At 39.9% G+C, this 21,415-nt stretch overlaps 1 protein-coding gene across 1 annotated transcript in view; it reads left to right on the top strand.

Annotated features, from left to right (window-relative positions):
* Positions 1–283: 283 nt before the first annotated feature.
* ZSWIM6 (zinc finger SWIM-type containing 6) overlaps positions 284–21,415 on the top strand; it is a 105,440-nt gene continuing 84,308 nt past the window's right edge. Inside the window, 1 exon segment of the mRNA XM_032213644.1 lies at positions 284–999. Coding sequence (XP_032069535.1) covers positions 285–999 — 715 coding nt within the window. The 5' untranslated portion in view covers position 284.

Below are 21,415 nucleotides of genomic sequence, written 5' to 3'. Positions count from 1 at the left end.
ACCCTACCATGTTTGAACACAGCCGCCGCCAGCCCGTCACGGCTGACGCGGCGAGCACACGGCCGCAGGGCGCGTTCTATTTATGTTTGTGGCCGCTCAGTTTTCCATATGCCCGCCCCTCGCTCCTCCCCTCCTTTTGTGGGCCAGGCGGAAGGGCCCCTCCCCTTTTGCCCGTATATAGCGCTGGTAGGCGGGACCTGCCGCTCCGGCAATCTCTCGCTGCCTTCCTGGTGCCGTTTATAGAGTAAAACCACTTCCGCTGTCTGCTTAGAAGCGGCGCGATCATGGCGGATCGCGGACAGCTCCCGACCCCCGCCAAGCGCCTTTGCTGCAGACCCGGGTATGGTGCTGGCTGCAGGCCGGGGCAGCGGGCGGGCGGCGGCAGCGGCGGCGGCGTGGATGTCGGCCTCGGCGGCGGCGGGGCACTTTGCGTCGCGGGACCTTCGTCGGCCGCCGCTGCCGCTTCCTCCGCTGCCGCCGCTTTCCCCTCTGCCCTGGCCGCGGCTTATGCCGCGTTCGGAGTGCTGCCCTTGGGCAAGACGCAGAGCCCGGAGTCCCTGCTGGACATCGCGGCGCGGCGTGTGGCGGAGAAGTGGCCCTTCCAGCGGGTGGAGGAGCGGTTCGAGCGCATCCCGGAGCCCGTGCAGCGCCGCATCGTCTACTGGTCCTTTCCCCGCAGCGAGCGAGAGATCTGCATGTATTCTTCCTTCAACACCGGCGCCGCCGCCGAGGACTCCTCCGCCGGCGGCGTCTCAGCCGCTTCCTCGGGCGGAGGAGCCGCCTCCGTAGTTTCCACGGGTACCGCCGGCGGTGGCGCCTCTCTCGCCAGTGCTGTCTCCAACAACAGTGGCGGGAGCGGGGGGACCAACAACGCCTCGCCCGGCGGCGGCAGCAGTGGCGGTGGCGGGACGGACCCCGCTGCCGACGAGAACCGCCTGCCCTTCCGCAGGGGCATCGCTTTGCTCGACGGCGGCTGCGTCGACAACGTCCTGCAAGTCGGTGAGTCATTCGGGCAACGGTGGGTGGAAGCGGCGACGGGAGGTTGATGCCATCGTTTCTCCCCCCCCCTTTCCTCCTCCACGCCCCGCTTTGCTTCCCGTCTCAGGGCTTCGGGTCACGGTCTCGTCGGAGTCCCTCCCTCCCTCCCGCATTCTTCAGGCGGACTCTCTTGGCTCCTTCACCTGTACGGTCGGGCGCCCTTCCCTTGTTTCCAGCCGCCCGAAACCTCCTCGTGAACCTTTTTTCCTCTTTAAGTTTTCTTTATTCTCGTTCCCACCGTCAGTTCCCTAAGAATAGAGCCTGGCCGGGCACCTTCCTTCTCCCCGCACCGGCCCTCCCCCTCTCGGCAGCTTCTCCTCCTTTAAATCTCCTGTCTTAAGGCTCCTCCACGTAATTCCAATTTGTCTCTTTGCACCCAATCAAGCAACCGCCCTCATATTTCTTGGGAAATACTTTATAAGGCACATTACGGATCCAAGAACATTCTAATCCTATGCCAGTAGCTTTTTTTTTTTTTGCTGTCCCAGCACCTTCCAGAACCTCACATTTCCCATCTTTTATCCTATACAATATCCCTCCATCCCTACAAAGACCCATAACTATTACTTTTATTTTTTTTCCTTTCTTCTCTTCATTTTCCTCCCCCAAATATCAAAGAGTATGAATGGCAATGAATCAGCAGGAGAATCCTCTGGGAAGCTTGGCAGGGAAGGAGGGAGGGAGAGAGGGAAGAGTGTCTTTGGGATTTGCCAGGAGAGGCTGTGAGCCTTTAAACAAAGACATTTCTAGGACAGCAGCACTTGAGAAGGAAATAACATCTAGCCTTGGTTTGGCACAGAGTCCTAGAGTGCTTTTGTGTCCAGCCTGCATCTCCAGGTTTTTTTTTGTTTGTTTGTTTGTTATCGATGGCAGTGAGGGTAGGTCATTGGGTCATAAAGCTGTCAGATTGCTGATGAAACAACGAAAGTCTGTCTGCGATGCAGGGGCGGGGAAAATGGGCTGCCAAGGAGAAACTGTTGTGCAGGAAGGCAAAGCCTGTTTCAAGGGCTGCCAAATAGATCCAGGATGTAGTTGGTTTCTTTTTCTCTCATTCTATCTTGCTGCAGAGCAGGCGAGACTCTGCTGATTCCTTCATGAAATAATACTTTCCTCCTGTGGTGCTTGGGCTGTTTTTCCATTCCTCTTTTAACTCCTTGCTTTCTTTCAGTCATGGAACTTTGGAGGTGGATTTCCATCCTATTTCTGCCCTTCAAGGAGGTGAAGGTGGGGAGTGGCTACTTCTTCCAGTGAAAGGGGTGCTAACTAAGGGGCTGTAAGATGACTTCCCTTTCTCTTATGTTTGGATTGCCTCTGCTCGAAGGGCAAAATGGATAGATGGTTCCCTTTTTAAAACTTCCTGCTCAGGGCGAGGCGCGGCTCTCTATGGTGCTCAGCCTTTTTTATTGTTGATTTTTTACGAGAGTTATATTTGGTCAGTACATCTGTGATGGCTTGTTGGAAATTCCCCGCTGAAGAAACTAGCATCCTTCATTTTCATGTTTGAGTTCTTTTAGAGAGATTTTTTTTCTCTCTCTCCATGAAAAGAGGAAGCCAAACAAAAGAGCTTCTTTCATTGCTTTTCAGTGTCTGCAAAATAGCAAGGAGCTGACAATGGGAAAGGCAATCTGGAGATGTTAAAGCTGCACAACTCTATTTGTCCTCTGCACAGATTTGCTCAGTTTCCTCTCTTGGAAATATAAATGCAATCTATGAGTTTTGTGGGTTTCTTCTTCCCCACTTTCTAACCATCCGCTACATAGAAGTGATTTTTTTTTTGGGGGGGGGGAGAGACCATTCAGGCTTTCCTGTGTAAGATTTGTGTTTTCTTGGTATTTAAACATGTGGCTATTTCAGTTAAAATTGCCATCTGTGTTACTATGGGATTCATATCTGTATCCAAGCTAAAAGGTTAAGGCCAGCCTGAGTCAAAATGGAATTGTTGAACTGTAAGGCAGACCTCATTCTCCTCATTGCCTTTCTGCTTTTGCTGCGAATGGTTTAGCTTTGGGCACTCCTCTAAGTTCTAATTAACATTCCTCAAGACTTCTGTATCTATCCCTCTAGCAGAAGTTGGAGGCACCTCTCCATTTGTGGTGCCACCACTAGAACAGAGCCTCTTCTGGTTTGGCTGGTCTTGCTGAGAGTTCCCCCCTCCCTTCCCTGCTTGACTCCACTTGTAAGGGATGAGAAATGACAGTAGTGTATGTAGCGAAGGTTTCTTGGCTGATTACATTTAAGCTTGGAATTCACTGTGAAAATAAAGCCAAGAGGTGATAAATAAAAGATGCAATCTTCTCTGAGAGACAGACACCCAGCATGGGCTTAGCTTTGCTTGCTTTCAGCATTTAGAAAAGGCCTCATTAAGAAATCCTGAAAAGGGGAGGGGGAACCCTTGTGAAACATCAACAGGAGAAGAGAAGGGGTCTTGAACGATGTTGTCAAAGGCCAATGCAAGTCCATATGCATGAATGAATACAGCTTGTGTCCACTGCTGCTTTTGGAACAGTTAAACATCCAGTAAATACTTCATGCTAAAAATGTACTTTCATTTCTTCCTTACATGATCTGTTTGGAAAACCTCCAGGTTAATAATGTATGGAAACTTTGCCTTTTACAGCATTATTTAAAATGTGACTTTATATGGGTGTGGTAAGAGAAAATATAACAAATCGGGAGGTTTCCCAAATCATGTATATGCATCACTGTATTTGCATGCTGTTCATTCCCAAGGGCTCTGAGGACTAACAGGCAGGAACAGCATAGAGTAATAATTTCCTGCAGTAAATTCTGGGCTTAGTAGGACTGATAAAAAGTTGTACATAAGACAAGCAGAGTAAACGGAAAAAGATTCACAGGTGAGCAGACTCTTGTAAACAATCCTTTTCTTTAGATGTTGAATTCTATTATCATTTTAGATATTTTTTTAAACTGGTTTAGATAATTGTACAGCTTTTGGATTCATGGGAAGCTGCCTTTGAAGCTGCTTTAATACAGCCCTTTGATTAAAAAAATGTTTGTATACGGTGGATGACCAACCTACCTGGGTCAACTATTGGAATAGCAGCTTGTTCAAATACTGTGCTGCAGAATGGCATAATTTCTATGTAAATATTTTCAATGCTGGTTAATATATCATCGATGTTAAAGAATGTAACCGTAGTGTCTAATACTTTGTGCTACTCATTCAGTTTTGTTATATGAAATTTAACAAAACACATTATAGGACATTCCGATTGTTGCCTCTTCCAACTTAGTAATGTCAGCACCATCTAGACTCTTTCTACAAATCTGTCTGCAAATTCTAAGTATTAAACTGAAAATTTTTCTCATTCCAGGTAGAAACTCTGTCACTGAACTAATCAAAATAAAAATTACTTGGAATTGTATTAAGTGACAGTTTATGTGCCATCTCCGCTATCATATATACTGTAGTCAGTCTTATTGCTAAAAACCTGCATCATAATTAAACATATTGGACATATTTTAAAATGTTTTTAATTGGCTAGAATTATGTCTCACATGGAATGTCCTATGCTTCCATTTTATTGTCTGAAGTTCTATAGCTAGAAATTTTAAAATAAAAGGTAATATGTTTGTCAAAATGTGGTCAAGGTTAGTTACCAATTTGTTCTATATGGAAAAAAGTCTAACAATTGCTTTAAAAAAAAGAAAAAAATGCATATCATTCTTAGTTCTTTAGTTCCTTGAATCTAATGTATAGCGAGAATATCCACATTTAGCTATTACTAAATAACCATAGTTGCATATTACATATTTGCATAAAAGCAACGTATGGGAATTACCGGTATTTTTTTTAAAACCATAGTTAGTGTTAACGCTTAGAATGAAATAAATGGGAACATAATACATATGGTATGTTTACCGGAAATCTAGATATTTTTTATTATTTTAAATAAGAGATTAAACTGGCTTTGTCACTGGCTAGATTTGACCTGCAAAACAATTTAGCAACCACAGATTTTGCTATTTTTCAGAGAGCAGGATTTGCACTCTAATTTGCAAGGCTACTAAGAACAAACATTTTATAATGTTTATAGTAGGTAAGCAATTAGCATGTTATTCTTTGTAATGAGAAACCTTAAAGTCACACAAAAAACCAGTTTAAAGATTTAGTTACTTTGGAGCTCAACCCTTTGCCTATAGGTACACTTTTCTCCTTGGCTGGTGTTTTCAATAAATAAAAAATAATTGAACATTATTAATGAAATAACCTGGACATAAAAACCTTAACTACACTGATGGAATTTGGAGCATCTAAACATCTCATCTTGGTTTTTAAAGTTTGCTAGTCCTAATAATGCACTACATATTTATTAAGAATTTTAATTCAACTGTGTCTATAGCTTGGTTTAGTTTTCTGATTGCTCTTTCAAATATCAGCATCTATCTTTGCTAATGTAGCATGATATATTGGAGATGGATATCTCATGCCAGCGGAGCTGTAGATTGAAATGTGATTATTCCAGTTGTAGTTACATTTGTACATCTGTGTAATAATTGCTTCATAGCTGATGCGGTGAAATTTAAAGAAGCTTTGTATTGTTTGGAGAGAAAAAAATATTGTGACAAGGAAGTGTGGACTAAACTACAGCCTGAGCCATGTTCTGCTGCATATTTTGTCATGCCTTTCTCATTCATGAGGACTTCTTATTCTCCAAGGGGTTCTCTGCATAGGATTCCAATACCCTTAAAGTCAGGACCTAATAAACATTCCCCCGCCCCCTAAAATGGTTGCCCGGTTAATCTTCTTGTGTTATGATTTTAGGACTGAGAAATAATTCTGCTTCCAGTCAGAGCATATTTACATAATTTTTGCATAGTTAACTTTGAAAACCAATTTATAGTTATTTTTTATGCGCCAATACTTCTGCCCATTAATATGTTTCTAAAGATTACCTTTTAAAAATGTTTTTTTTTTAGCAGTGCCTGTTTTCTGTCCAGTTCCAGTTTATATATTAGATATTATTGGGATATTAGAAGTCAGATGGCTTTTGAAGTGTAAGTAGATTTACTTGATTATTATCTCATTTCTAGGCAGAATTTTTAATCTGCATACTTGATGACTGTTTTATGTTTTGCACATTTTGGCACTAACTATGGTGTGCATAAACCACACCCTGTGCATGTGTGAAGTTAGTAGTAAAACAAAAATAGCTAAAACATTTTAGATTGCACAACTTAAAATATTTCTAGAGGGTAAGCAGGTAAGAATTTCACCTACTAGTTAATCCAGTTTTGATGCCAAGAAAAATTATTAGATGTTCATGCAGTACAACACCTGTATGTTGTGTATACCTGTAAGTACAAAGGTGGGTGTATTTATTTGATATTTTTTCATCAAAGCCACCTGATTGTACCTAGGCGTTCCAAAATCAATTGAATTTTAGTGCGATAATACTAAATGCAGATAGCATATAAATAATCAAATTGTCTTCTCTAGTTGCTAGAGAAGACAATTTTAATATCAGGTACATTTCCTTATATTCAGTTTATTCAGTCTTTGAAACAAAAGACGATTCAAAGACTGGCTGGAGGATATGGTTGTGCCATTGCTTTGGTTCGCACAACTGATATGTCATAATGCAGTTTATCTGATTTTATCTTAATCTCTTGTAGGAAAATAGGTACTGTAGTGTGTGAAGCATGATTTACATGTTTTCTGTAGAAAAAACACAAATTCTTTAAATCTTTGTAAGAATTTGATCTCTCTATTATCCCAGTCTCATCTGTAGGTTGTTGGTGTTTTATTTTTTAAAAGATGAACCCAGTAGCAGTTTATTGTTTTATAACAATCCATTTACTCTGTCTCCAGTTCCTGCCTGTTAAGGTTCCTAACTCTGAACTCCTGTTAAAGTCCCTAACTAAATTGGGCCTTTTTCTCAGAAACAAGTATTTCATGCTGAAACAGCCATATTTTAGTTACAGTATAAATGAAGAACATGACTTTTTAAATTTGTAAATGGAAACTGAAACAATTTGCAACACTAAATCTGTAAAAGGAAACCTATTTTTTTAAAAATAAGATCTTGTTGCAAGTGAGTACATGTGACAGTTTTTGAAATAGCTGGAAATTGTGTTTGGGCAATGGATGAAGAAGTCTGACATTAATTGGAACAATGCTGTAGAACTTGTCAGTAAATTTAAATTCTCCCTTCTGGACTTAACTGATCAGATATGCTGGAAGCTCATTTAAGAAATTAATGTGTTGGAAATCTAGGTGATTTACCGTACCTCTTGTCTTGTTTTAAGCAACTTGTCTGTTTTTATAGTTCTTCTTTTATTGTTAATTGGTGTCAGATTCACTGATGATAATAAAGAAATTCATGGAAGACTCAGCGGAAAAGGAAGGTCAGATTGAAGGGAGGATAATTATTGGGCATAAATTCCAAGAGTTCTCTTATTCCATGAAGTTTGAAACCAGGAAATGTTGGATATTTTAGGCACAGGGTCCTTGCTAATTTTAACACAAGCTGGTAATTTTTGGCCCTATTTAAATAAGCCCTTTAAACCTGGCTCTACACCACTCGAGTATGAGAGTGGGCAATTTATTTAATCATTAAATTTATTTTATTTGCAGCCTATCTTATACTACTCAGGTGGCTGACAACAATAAAAAGGAACAAAAGGAAGGGAGTGCAAACGGAAGAGAAGTAAAATAATGGAACAATAAAATAAACAATGGCAAGGAACACAATGAGAATAATACATCAGTGTGATAACCAGAAAGATGGATGGGTGGAGAACAGAGAGCAAAGGGGTGGAGGGGGCGGAGTTTGCCATCAGTCAAGCAGCCACTTCCTGTGTAGAACTCCCCCCCCGCCCAATTTGATCTCCTGGCCAACTGGCAGAGCCAAATCCTCAGTCTCTTGTGGAAGGATAGAATGATAGGTCCAAGGGTGAAATTCAGCAGGTTCTGGAGAACCGTAGCGGAAATTTTGAGTAGTTCGGAGAACTGGCAAATATCACCTCTGACGGGCCACAGAGGGGCGTAGGAATGTGGATTTAGTAGTATCCTTCCCCTGGAGTGGCCTGGGAATGGAAATTTGCAGTATCCTTCCCTTGCCATGCCCACCAAATTACACCCACAGAACTGGTAGTAAAAAAATTGGAATGTCACCAATGGATGAGGTATTTTGATCTTATGGATGATTCTTGGCTTTTTTCCCCTGGACTTTTGAGTGATGCCATTTCTTTATTTTTAATCTTCTGTTTTAATTGCTATTTTTTTTGTAAGATTCCCAGAGCCATAATGGATAGGGGCAGCCTGTAAGTTATTTTAAAAAATAAATTACATGATAAATATATTATTAAAATTTTAATTATTTCAGTAACAGAGTGTTTTAATAAACTTTCTTTTGGGGGCAGTTAGACAGTGCTGGATTTGAGACCAGGGATTGATGAAGTACAGGTTGGGTAGAGCACTCAGGTTGTCCTACAGCAGGTCCAGATTGCTCACAGCTCTGAGCAGGACCAGTTCTCTGTGCCTCCATTGGCTGTTTCCTCTACAGCAGGATGTCAAACTCAAGGCTTGTGGGCCAGATCCAGGATGCTTAGAATTGGCCCATGGAGCCACACAGCGAAGCACTGGTCTGCGGTGGCTCTGTCAGCAAAAATGGAGCTTTGGAGGGCCATATGCGGCTCTCCTGAGCTCTGTTTTTATTGGCAGATTGCTTGGGCCAGTGGTCGGCAAACCGCGGCTCGCGAGCCACATGAAGCTTTTTGGCTCCTCTCCTGTGGCTCCCTGCTGACCCAATCACACAATGTGCTCTCTGCCCCGAGAAGGCACGAACCTCTTGCCTGCTTTTGCGATTCCGTGTCCTTCGCAGGCAACTCAGTGTCAGGAAGAGTTCCAGCCCTTTTTTTGTGCTTATCTCTTGTGCGTGCGCGCAAGCAAAATACCCTCCTGGGCCAGGATCAAGGCAGAGGGGACAACGACTCTCCTCCCGCTGTCGCTGCTGCACAATGATGTGAGTAACTGGGTACGCAGTGCAGGGGAGTCTCGCTGCGCAGTAGACTCCTCAGTGCGAGCCACGGTCCCCTTCATGTTGGCTCAGGAAGGAGGGGAATGGGGAGCAGCAGCAGCAGCTGGTTGAATGCAGGGAGGGAAGAGTTCCAACTCTCCTGCACTGCACAAGGCTCTTCTTGCGCAGGGCTCTGGAACTCTTCCCTCTCTGCATCCAGAGAGGGCTGCTGCGGCTCCTTCCTGAGGCAACACGAAGGGGACCATGGCTGGCGCTGACCTGAGTCTGGTGCTGAGGAGTCTCCTGCGCAGTGTGGCTCTCCTGCGCAGCGCAGCCAGCTACTCACTTTTCAGTGGCACCAGCGGAAGGAGTCCCTGTCGCCGTGATCCTGGCCCAGGAGGGTATTTTGCTTGCACACGCAAGAAAGAGATGAAAGAGAAAAGGGGAGAAAGAGAGAGAGAAAGAGAGAAATGAAAGACAGCTGAAGGGAGATAATGAGAGAGAAGGAAAAGAAAGGGAAACAAATCAAGGGGAAAGAAAAGAAGAGGAAAGAAAAAGAAAGAAATTAACTTTCTCAGACCTATGACGAAAGCAATGGCCAGCTAGATCTCTTGCCAAGAAAACTGCAGTTTGCCAGAAGGTACAAATTGGAAGCAAGTCTGATTTTTTAAAAAAGAAAATAACAGAGATGGCAAAAAAAAATGCATCTGGAAATAAGATTTACAATTTTGGATAACGTATTATATTGTCAAACTCAAAAGAAATCAAAATATATATCCTATTGCTATTAGTACAATCTTGCCAGTTTCTATCAACTTAGAGTTCACTATGAAAAGATTACAGAGAAGCCATTTCCTACAATTAATAACTTTATTTTGGATTTGCTATCGTATTCAATGAGAAAGAAAGAAAAAGAAAGAGGGAAAGGGAAGGGAAGGGAAGGAAAGGAAGGAAGGAAGAAGAGAAAGGGAGAGGAAAAATAGAAAAAAACAGAAATGAGAGGGAAGGGGAGAGGAGAGAGAGACCTTATTCCCACAGAAAACATTGAGCTATGAAACCTGGGAAGGCATGTCGGGGGGGGGGATGTCATGTGACTGGGTGGGAGTGATGTTGATTTGGCAACACCCACCCAGGTTTTGTGGCTCCCGATGTTTTCTTTTCTGTGGGAAACGGATCCAAATGGCTCTGAGTGTTTAAGATTGCCGACCCCTGGCTTGGGCCATCATAGATGCCCCCGACATGAGTGATGTCGAGCTGCCCCACCCCGAGGTCAAACATAACTCAGATGTGGCCCTCAGTTAAATCGAGTTTGACACCCCTACTCTACAGCCACAGCCCCAAGGCTAGTCCTGTTCCATAATAGGTTCCAACAGATTGACCAGTATGGAAGAGAAGCCAAGGCAAAACCATTTATTGCAGACAAAACTAGTTGTTGTCAAGTTTAGATAATGTTGTGCAATAATTGCTTTATTAAATTGTGCATTTGTAGATATTAGGTTCAAGATTAGGACATCTAAATATTTTAGCTTCTTTACTCCACAAGAAATGCTTAAGACATAGTACAGAACCTGAACTATATATGGTCATGGTTGCCATCTTGAAATGTTTAGAATACTTTTAGATAGTGGCTAAGTAACTGGAACGTGATTTATTATTAGAACAGTTGAGCCCTGCATTTTGTATTAAGCTGTAATACCTCTAAATCTTGTGGGATGTATTTCTGAGTAGAAAATCATTACATGGAATAATGCAATTTAGAAATTAGAGAGTCCAGCCAAGTTGTATACTTTGAAGTCCCATTGATCTGAATGGGAAAGGAGTAAGCGCATTCATCAATCTGGAAGCTAGACTTAGCTTTGTCTGGACAATGTCTAAATTATTGTAAAATAAGGATCTATGTATATATTTAAATTCGTTGTGTGACCAATCCTATCTTCACTTATTAGTATTTCATAATGTAATGTTATTTTGCAAGGGAAATAATTTTTAATTTTTTTTAATATTTTACTTTTGCTAGTTCAGGATAATTTGACTAACACTTATAAAAATGTGTGAAAATATGGTGTGTTTTAGGTATAATTTTTTTAAATATCTTTACAAACTAGATGTCTGCATTTGGAGTCAAGCAACTTTGAGCTTTGAACCTATCAAAGTAACCCTGTTTACTTTGTTTATATCCATTTATGAAATGTGGTGGCACTATATAGCTTATGGTGTAAAACTAGATGTGTTTATATAAATTCTATGAAGAAATAAAAAATACTATGAAATTAATGGTGTGTTGATATCTAACCAGGTAAAATAGAACAAACTTTTAATTCAAGAGCTATTTGAAATAGTGTCTAATATTAAAATAGATTTTAATTGTATTTCAAGTCCTAATGAGACCAAGTGATAATAAGAAACACCTTTGTCTGTGATGGCGAATCTATGGCACACGTGCCAGGTGTGGCATGCAGCACCCTCTCTGTGGGCATGCGAGCTGTCGCCCCAGTTCAGCTCTGCCGCCCATGCATGTGCGCCTCACACCGGCCAGCTGGTCTTCGGGTCTCTGCTACACCTGCGTGGAGGGAGGTATGTGTGTGATGCGTGCATGCGCAGGTGGTGGGGTGTGTGCGGAGGTGCATGTGCATGTGGGGGGCAGGGTGCATGCAGGAGGCCACCTGGAGGGTGGGCTGCATGCGCAAGGGGTGTGCACGCATTGCCTTTGGGAGGTTTGGGCACGCATATGTATGTTTTTGGGGCACTCGGTCCGGAAAAGGTTAGCCATCACTGGCCGATGTGAACATAGGACACTTCATATGGACAAGAGCAGTGCTTCTCAACCTCCAATGTTTATGATGTGTGGACTTCAACTCCCAGAATTCAAGCCATGCTGGCTGGGGAATTTTGGGAGCTGAAGTCCACACATCTTAAACCCGCTAAGGTTGAGAAACACTGGGCTAGATTAAGTATTGGCAATGAAGCTAATGGTGAAGATCTTCTGGCACAGGAAGTTCCAGATACCCGATGGGCCGCTGGATTGATCTTCAGCTCTTTAAATAATTATGCAAATAGCTTGTCTACTTAGGATGTTGGCTGGCAGGGAAAACTGTCTCTAGTGCAAGTTCACTAAGACTTGTTTAACTTATCTAGAGTCTCAGATATATTAAATAGCAACTACATGTCTGATGGCTGTATTATATTTTCTAAATGTTTGAATTCCCTCTCCCTCTGCCCTGCTTTTCCAACTCTCTAACTGTAGGAATTTTTGCTTGCTGCTGAGCTGCATTTAATTTCAGGTCTGACTCATTTTATTGAACATGTTTAAATTGTTGCTCTTCTGCACTTGATAGCAGTGCTGTTTCCTGAGCAAAATGTGTTTCCCACTTGAGTCAGCATGAAAAGGATTTTCTATTAAAGCAGTCAGCTGTTTACTTGAGAACAGCTGACAAAATTTCATAGTTTCAGGCTCAAAGGGTAAAATGAGCTTGTCCTTTAGGCAGGTTTGGATAGATTCCAGGCTTTGAGAAACAACTTGAGTATCCAAGGAGTGAATTCCCCCCCCCCCCACTTCTCTCTTCCATTTAACCTCCTGAATAAGACCAATTGGGTGATTTCCTGCATGATTAAAACTAAAGCTTGTAAATGCTTATTTATTTCTAGATAATAATAGCAAATTTTTAGATATACGTAATTAAAAATAGTGGCAGTTAAGTTTAAATGTATAAATAAGAATGGAATAGAAAAATAGAAAAAAATTCTATTTTCATATATATATGATTCCATCCTATTATATACTCTATAAATGTACTCATCCAGCTGAAGGATCTAAGACCATAATTCTAAGATACAATTAATATGTCTTAGTTAATAATTTGAAGGGGAGATGGGGAAGATGATTTGTCCTGATAGCCACAAATATTTAAGACACAATTGCCATATTAATTTTTACTTTTTCAAAATATAATGGCCTTTTTTTCTCTTTAATAATGAATTGGATGTAATTTCTTTTGGGATACTCCAGGTAGCAAGGGAGCTAATTTTTTTTCTTTTTTTCCATTTCTTTCTGCAACTCTGAAGGATTACCTCTATTGTTCCTCAGTCCCCCTGAGCACATTTTAAAGGTGTGAAAGAAAATCAGCAAAAATCACTTCCTTCTATTTTATCAGTAAAAATCACCACTATGAGAAATCTTTAGAATTTGAGAGCAATCCATTGTTTATATAACAGCTTCTGGACCCCCCAACCCCTCCCCCACCCCCTTCCCCAAATATAAGAGAGTTATTATAGATCAGGAATGGACAGTTTATGGTCTTTCACCTGATGATGGGGATCAATAATATTCATTGTTTTTAATGATCATACACTGTGTTGCTGACGTCTTCTATTAATCAATGTTAGTGACATCAAGTTAAAAGTCTGAATTTAGATGCTGGTCCTCTTCATTGGCATGACCAAACTACTATCTGCAATCTATTTTGTACATTGTAGGTCTATGGAATAGGTATGTAAATTCATAACAAAGTAACCAAATTATTACTAGTTATAATTTTAAAATTGTTGAAAAGTTTTTAAGATTGTGTTTCATTTGGAAGATAAATTTAATTTTCAAAAGTGGTATGAATAAGGTAAGACCAGTATTGCTTTCTTTCCAACCTAGTGTGTTTAATTTTGACATTTCTTAGCTTGTATTATGAGTTTATCAATGGCCTTTATGAGCATTGACGGGAGATATAATTGTCTACATTTGTATGTAGCTAGGTAAGGCTAAGTGATTTAAAACTGTGTTTTGTGGGTTATGGCTCAAGCCAGAGTGCTTTGGATGTGTTGACTAGTGCCTGAAGGAAGACATGCAATCTTCCTTGTGCAGCATCTTATGTGATCACTTTTCTATTGAACAGACAAGGAAGATACTGAATAAGAAGAATAACTCTTGTTGGACACTGTTAAGTAAATTATGACTTTCTCAGTCAAACCAAACAGATGATAAGTGATGTTATGTAATGACATTTGACAGTGGCATATGACGAGAAATATAGCAATGCCTTGTCTCCCCACAAACACCACAGCTTGTTGCCAATTGGTCACATATGAAGGAAGGAAACTTAGTTAGACATTTCCTTTTATGTGCCCTTTTCAAGAGAAGAACATTTTGACATTCGATTCTTGATTTTTCCTTTAATGTTCATTAGTAATAGGTCTTGATGGAAAAACTTTGTCTTTATGAAGACTGAAGTCTCCAAACCAGTTATGGCAAAAATAGAGTTATGGGTTTTGTACTTTTGAAAATACAAACGTGCTAATATCAATGTTTCCAAACAGGTGCTTCACTTTTTCCTTTTAGATTATGCCGGTCCAGCGTTATTTGGAATTTTTTTGTCTAAGGAAAATTCTGTAAATATGCTTAGTCCTCATGAAATGATTTTAAAGACACATGTTATTTTCTGTAGTGTTCTGTCTACATTATCAAGATCACTCTAAAAGCCTGGGACAGCTGTAAGTTTTTGATAGTCAAGACATTTTATTTTTAATATAATTTTATTAACAATAGCTATTTTAATAATATGTAATTACATGAACTTTGTCTGGTATAATTAATGACAAAATATATACAGACAGTCTTTAACTCATGACCACATTTGATACTAAATTTCTATTGTTAAATAAGTTGTTAAGTGAATTGCACCAGATTTTACCATCTTTTTTAGCACAGTTCTTAAGCGAATCATAGCAGTTGTTCAAGAAATCACTGTTATTAACTGAATCTTGGCTCCCCTGTTGACTTTGCTTATTGGATGCCAGCTGGGAAGATTTTAAATGATGATCACATGACCCTAGGATTCTGCAACCATTGTAAATACATGCTGGATGCCAGTTGCCCAAATTTTGATCACATAACTTTGGGTATCTGCAGTGGTTATAAGTGCAAAGACTGATCATAAATCCCTTTTTTCAGTGCTGTTGTAACTTTGAATAGTTGTTAAATGAGTGGTTGTAAGTCAAGGACCACCTGTGTCTTTTAACAGTTTATAAAATCATGGCATAGAAGAAATACTATCTAAGTAAACTATATAAACTTTTGTAAGACTAGCTCCAAAACAATAATGATTACTATATCCATTTGTCAAGGTTAACAGAGGCCAGTAACTCCTTAGAGGTTGCAAAAATGTTCTTGATTAGCTACCTTGTGTTCCTGGAATAAAGTTCCTAATGAACATTAAAATAAGACTTTTATTATGTTTGACGTCATTATTTAAAAAACAAAAAGTCTGACTTGGGGTCTGCTTCAGCCTCCTGGTGCAGGGCTTTGGGCGAAGGCTGGAGGAAGTGCTGCTGGAGGCGAAGAGCTGGAGTGCCTTGTTCCAGTGGGACTGCATCGTGGTCTGCAACTGGCTGACCATATCGCCTTGGCCTTGCACTCCTGTAGGTCTTCCCTCTACTTTGAAAGCCTATGCTTGTACTCCTCAGTGAGGTACATCTGCTGAGCCTCCTTCTTGATCAGATCCAATTTGAACTGAGCCAGCGGTTTTGCCACCTCTTTTTCATGGTGGCTGCTTAGCTCCAGCAACTGCTTCCTGTTGGGGCCCTAAGGAGCCCGGGCGGGGAGTGGCGAGTAGAGGCTGTTGAGGCGCCCCCTTGACGTGAGTGACATTGAGTTGGCCACGGCCACCCAGTCACATCACCTTGCCATGCCCACCCAGCCGGTCATTAGGCAGATCATATTAGTAGTCGGCGGGATTTAAAATTATGAATTTAGTGGTCCCTGAGGTCCGAATGGTGGGTAACCCCTGGCTTACAGGACAGTTTTCTGCCTGTTTATTATTATTATTATTTTATTAAAAGAGCTTTTAAAGCAGTTGCAAGAGTTGTGCAAAAGAGTTGGCCTGCTTGAATTGATTGAAGAGAAGTGGTTCATTTGTGCTCTTGTTTGGTACAATTGTTCTGAGACTGTACCTGATGAGCTCCGATTAAACTGTTGTGATGATGCAACAGTCTCTTGTAACAGAACAGCAAAGGGGACATTTTTACCTCCTTCGTATCCTCTTATATTTTCATAATTTATTTCAAAAGTTACGTGGGACGTGAGAGAGGCCATAGATTTAAAGAAAGTGTGCAGGAGTCATATACATTCAGTAGAATTCTTCACTCTCAAACCTAGATTTTTGCCCTCCGACAGCATGCCTGACATTAGTCATGACTAACTTAAGTTCCTTTGATTTCAGTAAGTCTGTTCCTAGTTTAGTCTGAAAATATATCAGTCAGTGAATTGGACTGAATCCAGAACAGGAGCTGATCTTACCATTCTTAAAACTTACTGTTGTTATCTAGAGCTTGAAGCAATATTTTAATAAGATAAACTCTAGCCTAATATTCTAGCTGATTCGCTGAGATCTAGACAACTTTGAATTAAAATTATTTGCCCTAGCCTGCATTACACATAAAGCAAATGGGAGAGGCTGTTGCTGATGTCTGCTTCGTACTAACACAGTGTAAGATTAGATTTAGTTCTGACAAATTCATTTCAAAACAGAATTAAATATTAAGATGCTGGTAAGATCAAAGGATTGTGATATTAAAATGCTTGCTGTACAAACATATCACCAGTCTACCCTTTTACAGGACAAGTTATTTAGGGCCAATCATTGAGTAATGGAAATAAAGGGAAACTGGTTTTCCTTACATCCATGAGTGGTCTTTTCACACGTTCCTCTTCTCCAGTACATGCAGAGTCTGCTTTATGTTTTTCTGCTTTTTAGAACTAGCATAGGTAATTCCTAGATAGCCATGACTTCTACATGGCCTAATTCAAAAATCCATAGTAAGGTTTATATTTTTAACTTTGTGGTTTACAGAAATGCAGGTGATTCATCATTACAAGGTAGAAACATTTCTTCATTCCATCTGACTTTCTGGGTTGTTGTGAAAGCAAGTTAGAATCCTGGAATTCTTGGAAGAAAACTAGGCACAGATAAAGGCAAATCTACTCGGAAAGTGTGTCCAGTTAGATAAATGCTTCTGCTTTTACATGCAGGCATAAAACTGCATGATGCATTTTGAAACTGGAAAATTGAAGGAGCCATTTGTTTGTTACTAAACATTTTCTGTAAGAAATCATGAGCGCATATGGAAATTAAGACTTTAAGACATAATAACCTACAACTGATGGAAACATGAAAGGCTAGTCATATAATTATCTAATGGTTTCTTTGACATTACTGATTACTTTTTGATTACTTCAGGTAAAAGTCCCCTTGAAATAATATTGCTTGGTACCCAAAAAAGTTCTCTCTAACTCTCCACTAAATCAGCCTTACTCAGATTTGTGATGTTAGCAATGAATAGTAGAAGTCTAATTCCAATAAATTTGGAGGGCAGAAGGCGGGGTAAAATAGCTTTAAATATTTCTTATATGACACTTTGCAATATGATTATCGACAGCCAAGCCAATTAACCAAGTAAATAAATGAAATAAAAGTAGTCCTCAATTGAGTCCAAAATTTATGTTGTTAAGTGAGAAATTTGTTAAATGGGTTTTGACCCATGTTACGACTTCTTACCACATTTGTTAAGTGAATCATTGTAGTTGTTAAATTAGTAACACGATTGTTAAATGAATAACTCTCTGTAAACCGCTTAGAGAGGCCTGAAAGGCCTATGAAGCGGTATATAAGTCTACTGCTATTGCTAATAAGGTTTCCCCATTGACTTCGCTTGACAGAAGGCCGCAGAAGGAGATTGCATAATGCTGGGATACTGCAACCGTCATAAATGTGAGTCAGTTGTCAAGCGTTTGGATGAAAATCACATGACCCTGAAGAAGCTGCAACAGTCATGAGTGTGAAAAATGGTCACAAGTCCTTTTTCCCAGTGCCATTGTAACTTCAAACAATCACTAAATGAACTGTTGTAAGTCAAGGACTACCTGTACATGATTTGACAGTAAGAATCAGTTTGACTCACAAAAAAGAACCTAAATATGGGCTGTTGGCTTCCTAAATTCTCTTCATTTGCATGAGTTAGTCAACTCATTGACTAACTCATGTCAAGTCAAAAATTCCTCCCAGATTGCTCTGCCTTGAAAATACTAGATGGGGAGTCGTCAGAGTCATCTTTTCTTCTGAACAAATAAGTAGTTGAATTGGAAACTTACTGCTTCCTCCTCCCGTTAAATATAGAAGCATCAGCTAATTATAAATTAGAAACCACAAGTCAAAATCTGAAGGATATGTTTGTTTACTGTGTGACTTTAGGTCTGCTCTGTATGTATATGTGTTAATATTCTGAACCATAGGAATAATAGATGTATGCATGTTCTGGTATCTATAGGGACAACCCTTTCAGATAAATGGCTCGGAGCATTTGGAAGCTTTAAACTCATTCTTTTTTTTTTTTTTTTGGAGAAATATTGGCTTAATTCAGTTTCTTAAAGCCAATTTAAAGAAGATATTATAAGCTTTCTAGGAGCCTGCCCAGATTATTTTATGAACTTTGGCAGTTTGCATTAAACAAACAGATTGTTTTCCTATCCCAAAGACTAGAAGGGAAAATAAATCATTGAGCTGTTTCTTTTATAGTTAACATTTTGTAAACAATTCAACACTATTTAAAAAATGAAGCAGCAAAGCACTTTGAAATCTAAGATCAGGGAAACATGTAGTTTTTCTGGTAAGGAACATTGTTTACAATGTGAAGCTTTTTCAGAAGTTTTAACCATTATGTGCTACTCCTGATATTTAGTTTAAATTGTATATCTTATAGGTTCCTCATCTCTTAACCATTATACTGCTTCTAAATGGCAACAAACTGTAAATACTAAAACAGATGCCCCTGTAATTATACATGAATGCTCTGTTGCTATTTAATTAATCTTTGAGATAAGAACCCGTCTCCTTAAAAGGTTGGGTGAACAATAGTATCTTTAACTGGTGCCGAGAAGTAATAAAAGAGGGCAGCCAAAAGGGGAGCAGGAACAAATTCCACCAATAAGCTGGCAAAAACAAAAATCTCTTGTTTTTAGTTGTAGCAGTCTCAATAATGATTTGAACAGTATGCTGTTAAAGTGGTAAAACATTAAGCTGGCTGTTTCTTCATGTTGCCAATTATAAAAACATTGCTTTCAAATTTAATAAGCTAAGAGTAGCTTTATGTTCATGGCATAAAGGCTAACATGTTAGGATAACAAAAGATGACTTATTCCTAATCATTAATTAGCATGGAGTTGGAATTCTAGATCAGGAATGCTAGAATAGATGGGCTGACATGTGAAGCTGCAGAGGAATATAAGGGAATTGGGTGAATTGTAACTGCCGGATGCTGCTGTAGGTGGGAGATATGTCACAAGCGATTAGAATATTATCATTGCCTGCCACATAGGTGAAATATTACATGTAGTCAATACCTTTCTATTATTGGTCAGAATTATGAGTTTTAGATGAGAAGAGTATATATATGATATCAAACTATGTTTGGTTATAGCCCATCACACTGACCCTAAGTTTAAACTTCCTACGATTGCAAAATATTTTGTTGTTCTATGATCAGGATGCCCCTCAAGAAACTTAAGCTGAACTTCAGCTGCCTTCCCTGCCAACATTTGGTGAGACAACCTGATTTCTTTTTTATATTTGCCAATCTAATCTCTGTGGCATCTAAAAAGAACATAATGGTTCTTGGGAAGGTATATGGGTGAAAGAGACAGATAGCACAGCTGAGACATTCCACTGGCTCAGTTAAAAGAGGATCAATAACAACATGTTTTTTTAATTTAATTTTTCCTTTTCTTCCTCTCCCTTTTCTTTTTAAATGTTGGATCTTTTGACCTACAGGCCTGAAAATAACATCTCATTTTTATTAATTGAACAGCCACTTGGAGCATTTTCTGTCTGAAAGTAAAATAATACTTGAATCATACGCCAATCCCCACCTGCATAATAGTTGATGTGATCCACAGCACCTAGTTGAAAACAAACTCTTTCCATATGAGCAATAAGGAAACTGCCCAAACAGCAGAGGAACAAAAGATCAGCTCCTAACTGGCCAAGATGATTTTGGACAACTGCAGAAGAAGGAAACCAACTTGAATATAGCTTGGATTGTTTACAAGAAGGCACTCAACTCCTTGTCACACGATTGAATAACCAAGTGGCCAGAAATAACAGCAGTCATAGAGACACAGAAGCTTTGTGCAAAGTTCATTAGCAGAGTAGAAGATACAGTTGTGGGCAATGGTGATAGACTTGGAGTGGTTAATATCAAGAGAGGAATCAGCAGAATAGAAGAAAAGATTAAGAAAATTACAAAATACAAAGACTTTCAAATACAAGTAGAATGGCTGTGGCAAAAGAAAGCAAAGGTAGTACAAATAATAATAACACATAGGGTGCAACCAGTCCATCTGGAGCACCCATTGAAGACCACTGGTATTAACAAACCATCAGTCAATTGCAAAAGGCAGTTTTACTTGAACACTTTATATCCTATAATAATACCTTTAAAACCATCAAACAAAAACATCTGTACCAGGTCATTGGGAAGGTCTTAATCGGTGGATAAAAATGTCACATCCAGTCTAAAAATCTGACTGGCTGTCCAATCAACCATAATAATAACTTTACAAGGCAAAAATAATGTATAATGTCAAAAAAGAAGATCAGATGAGCAAGATTATTATTGAAACAAGCAAGAACATTTGTATGACACTTTCCTGGCATTCAGACCATTTCAAAAGCGTATATTTGCTGTATTAAAACAACATGGTAAGGCTAAGCCCTATATTATCTCATAGAGTCTAACTAATAATAGATCAGCTTAGATGCAAGAGCTAGTAAAAGCTCTTTATGATGTTTCCTGTAATGCAGTTCTCCATTAGGAAATGCAATATGAGGACTAGAGAAGGGAGATGGCAGGATGACAGTTGGATGGAAGAGAAGAGTAAAAAATGTTTAACAACCGTTAAACAATTCAGAAAGGTTTTTTTTGGGGGGGGGGGTTCTTGGTGTTCTCTGAACTAGTGGTTATCTTGTGACTAGCACTGATAATGTTACCTACTTTGGGTAAAACAAGCCAAGCTCGGAGAGCACCAAGGACCCCTCGTTTCATCACTGAGCTACAAATATTCTCCTTCATCAAGAAATTTTCTTGGCCAGATTAATTTCAGATGTGTCTGGTGGTAATGAACCATACCCTCCAGACTGGTGTGTGTGTGTGTGTCTGTGTCTGTGTCTGGTCTGTGTGTCTGTGTCTGTATGTGCATACTCCAAATTGGTGTTAACTCTTGGTGACTTCTGGAAAAGTTTCTGCAGTTTTTTGCCAAGTTTTTGGAAGTGGTTTGCCATTGTCTGCTTCCTAGACTAAGGGCGAGAGACAGGCCCAAGGTCACCCAGCTAGCTTTGCACTTAAGGCAGAGCTCCAGA

Source organism: Thamnophis elegans, chromosome 3 (assembly GCF_009769535.1).
Source record: "Thamnophis elegans isolate rThaEle1 chromosome 3, rThaEle1.pri, whole genome shotgun sequence".
Classification (NCBI taxonomy): Eukaryota; Metazoa; Chordata; class Lepidosauria; order Squamata; family Colubridae; genus Thamnophis; species Thamnophis elegans.
This window is presented reverse-complemented; position numbering and strand designations above follow the sequence as displayed.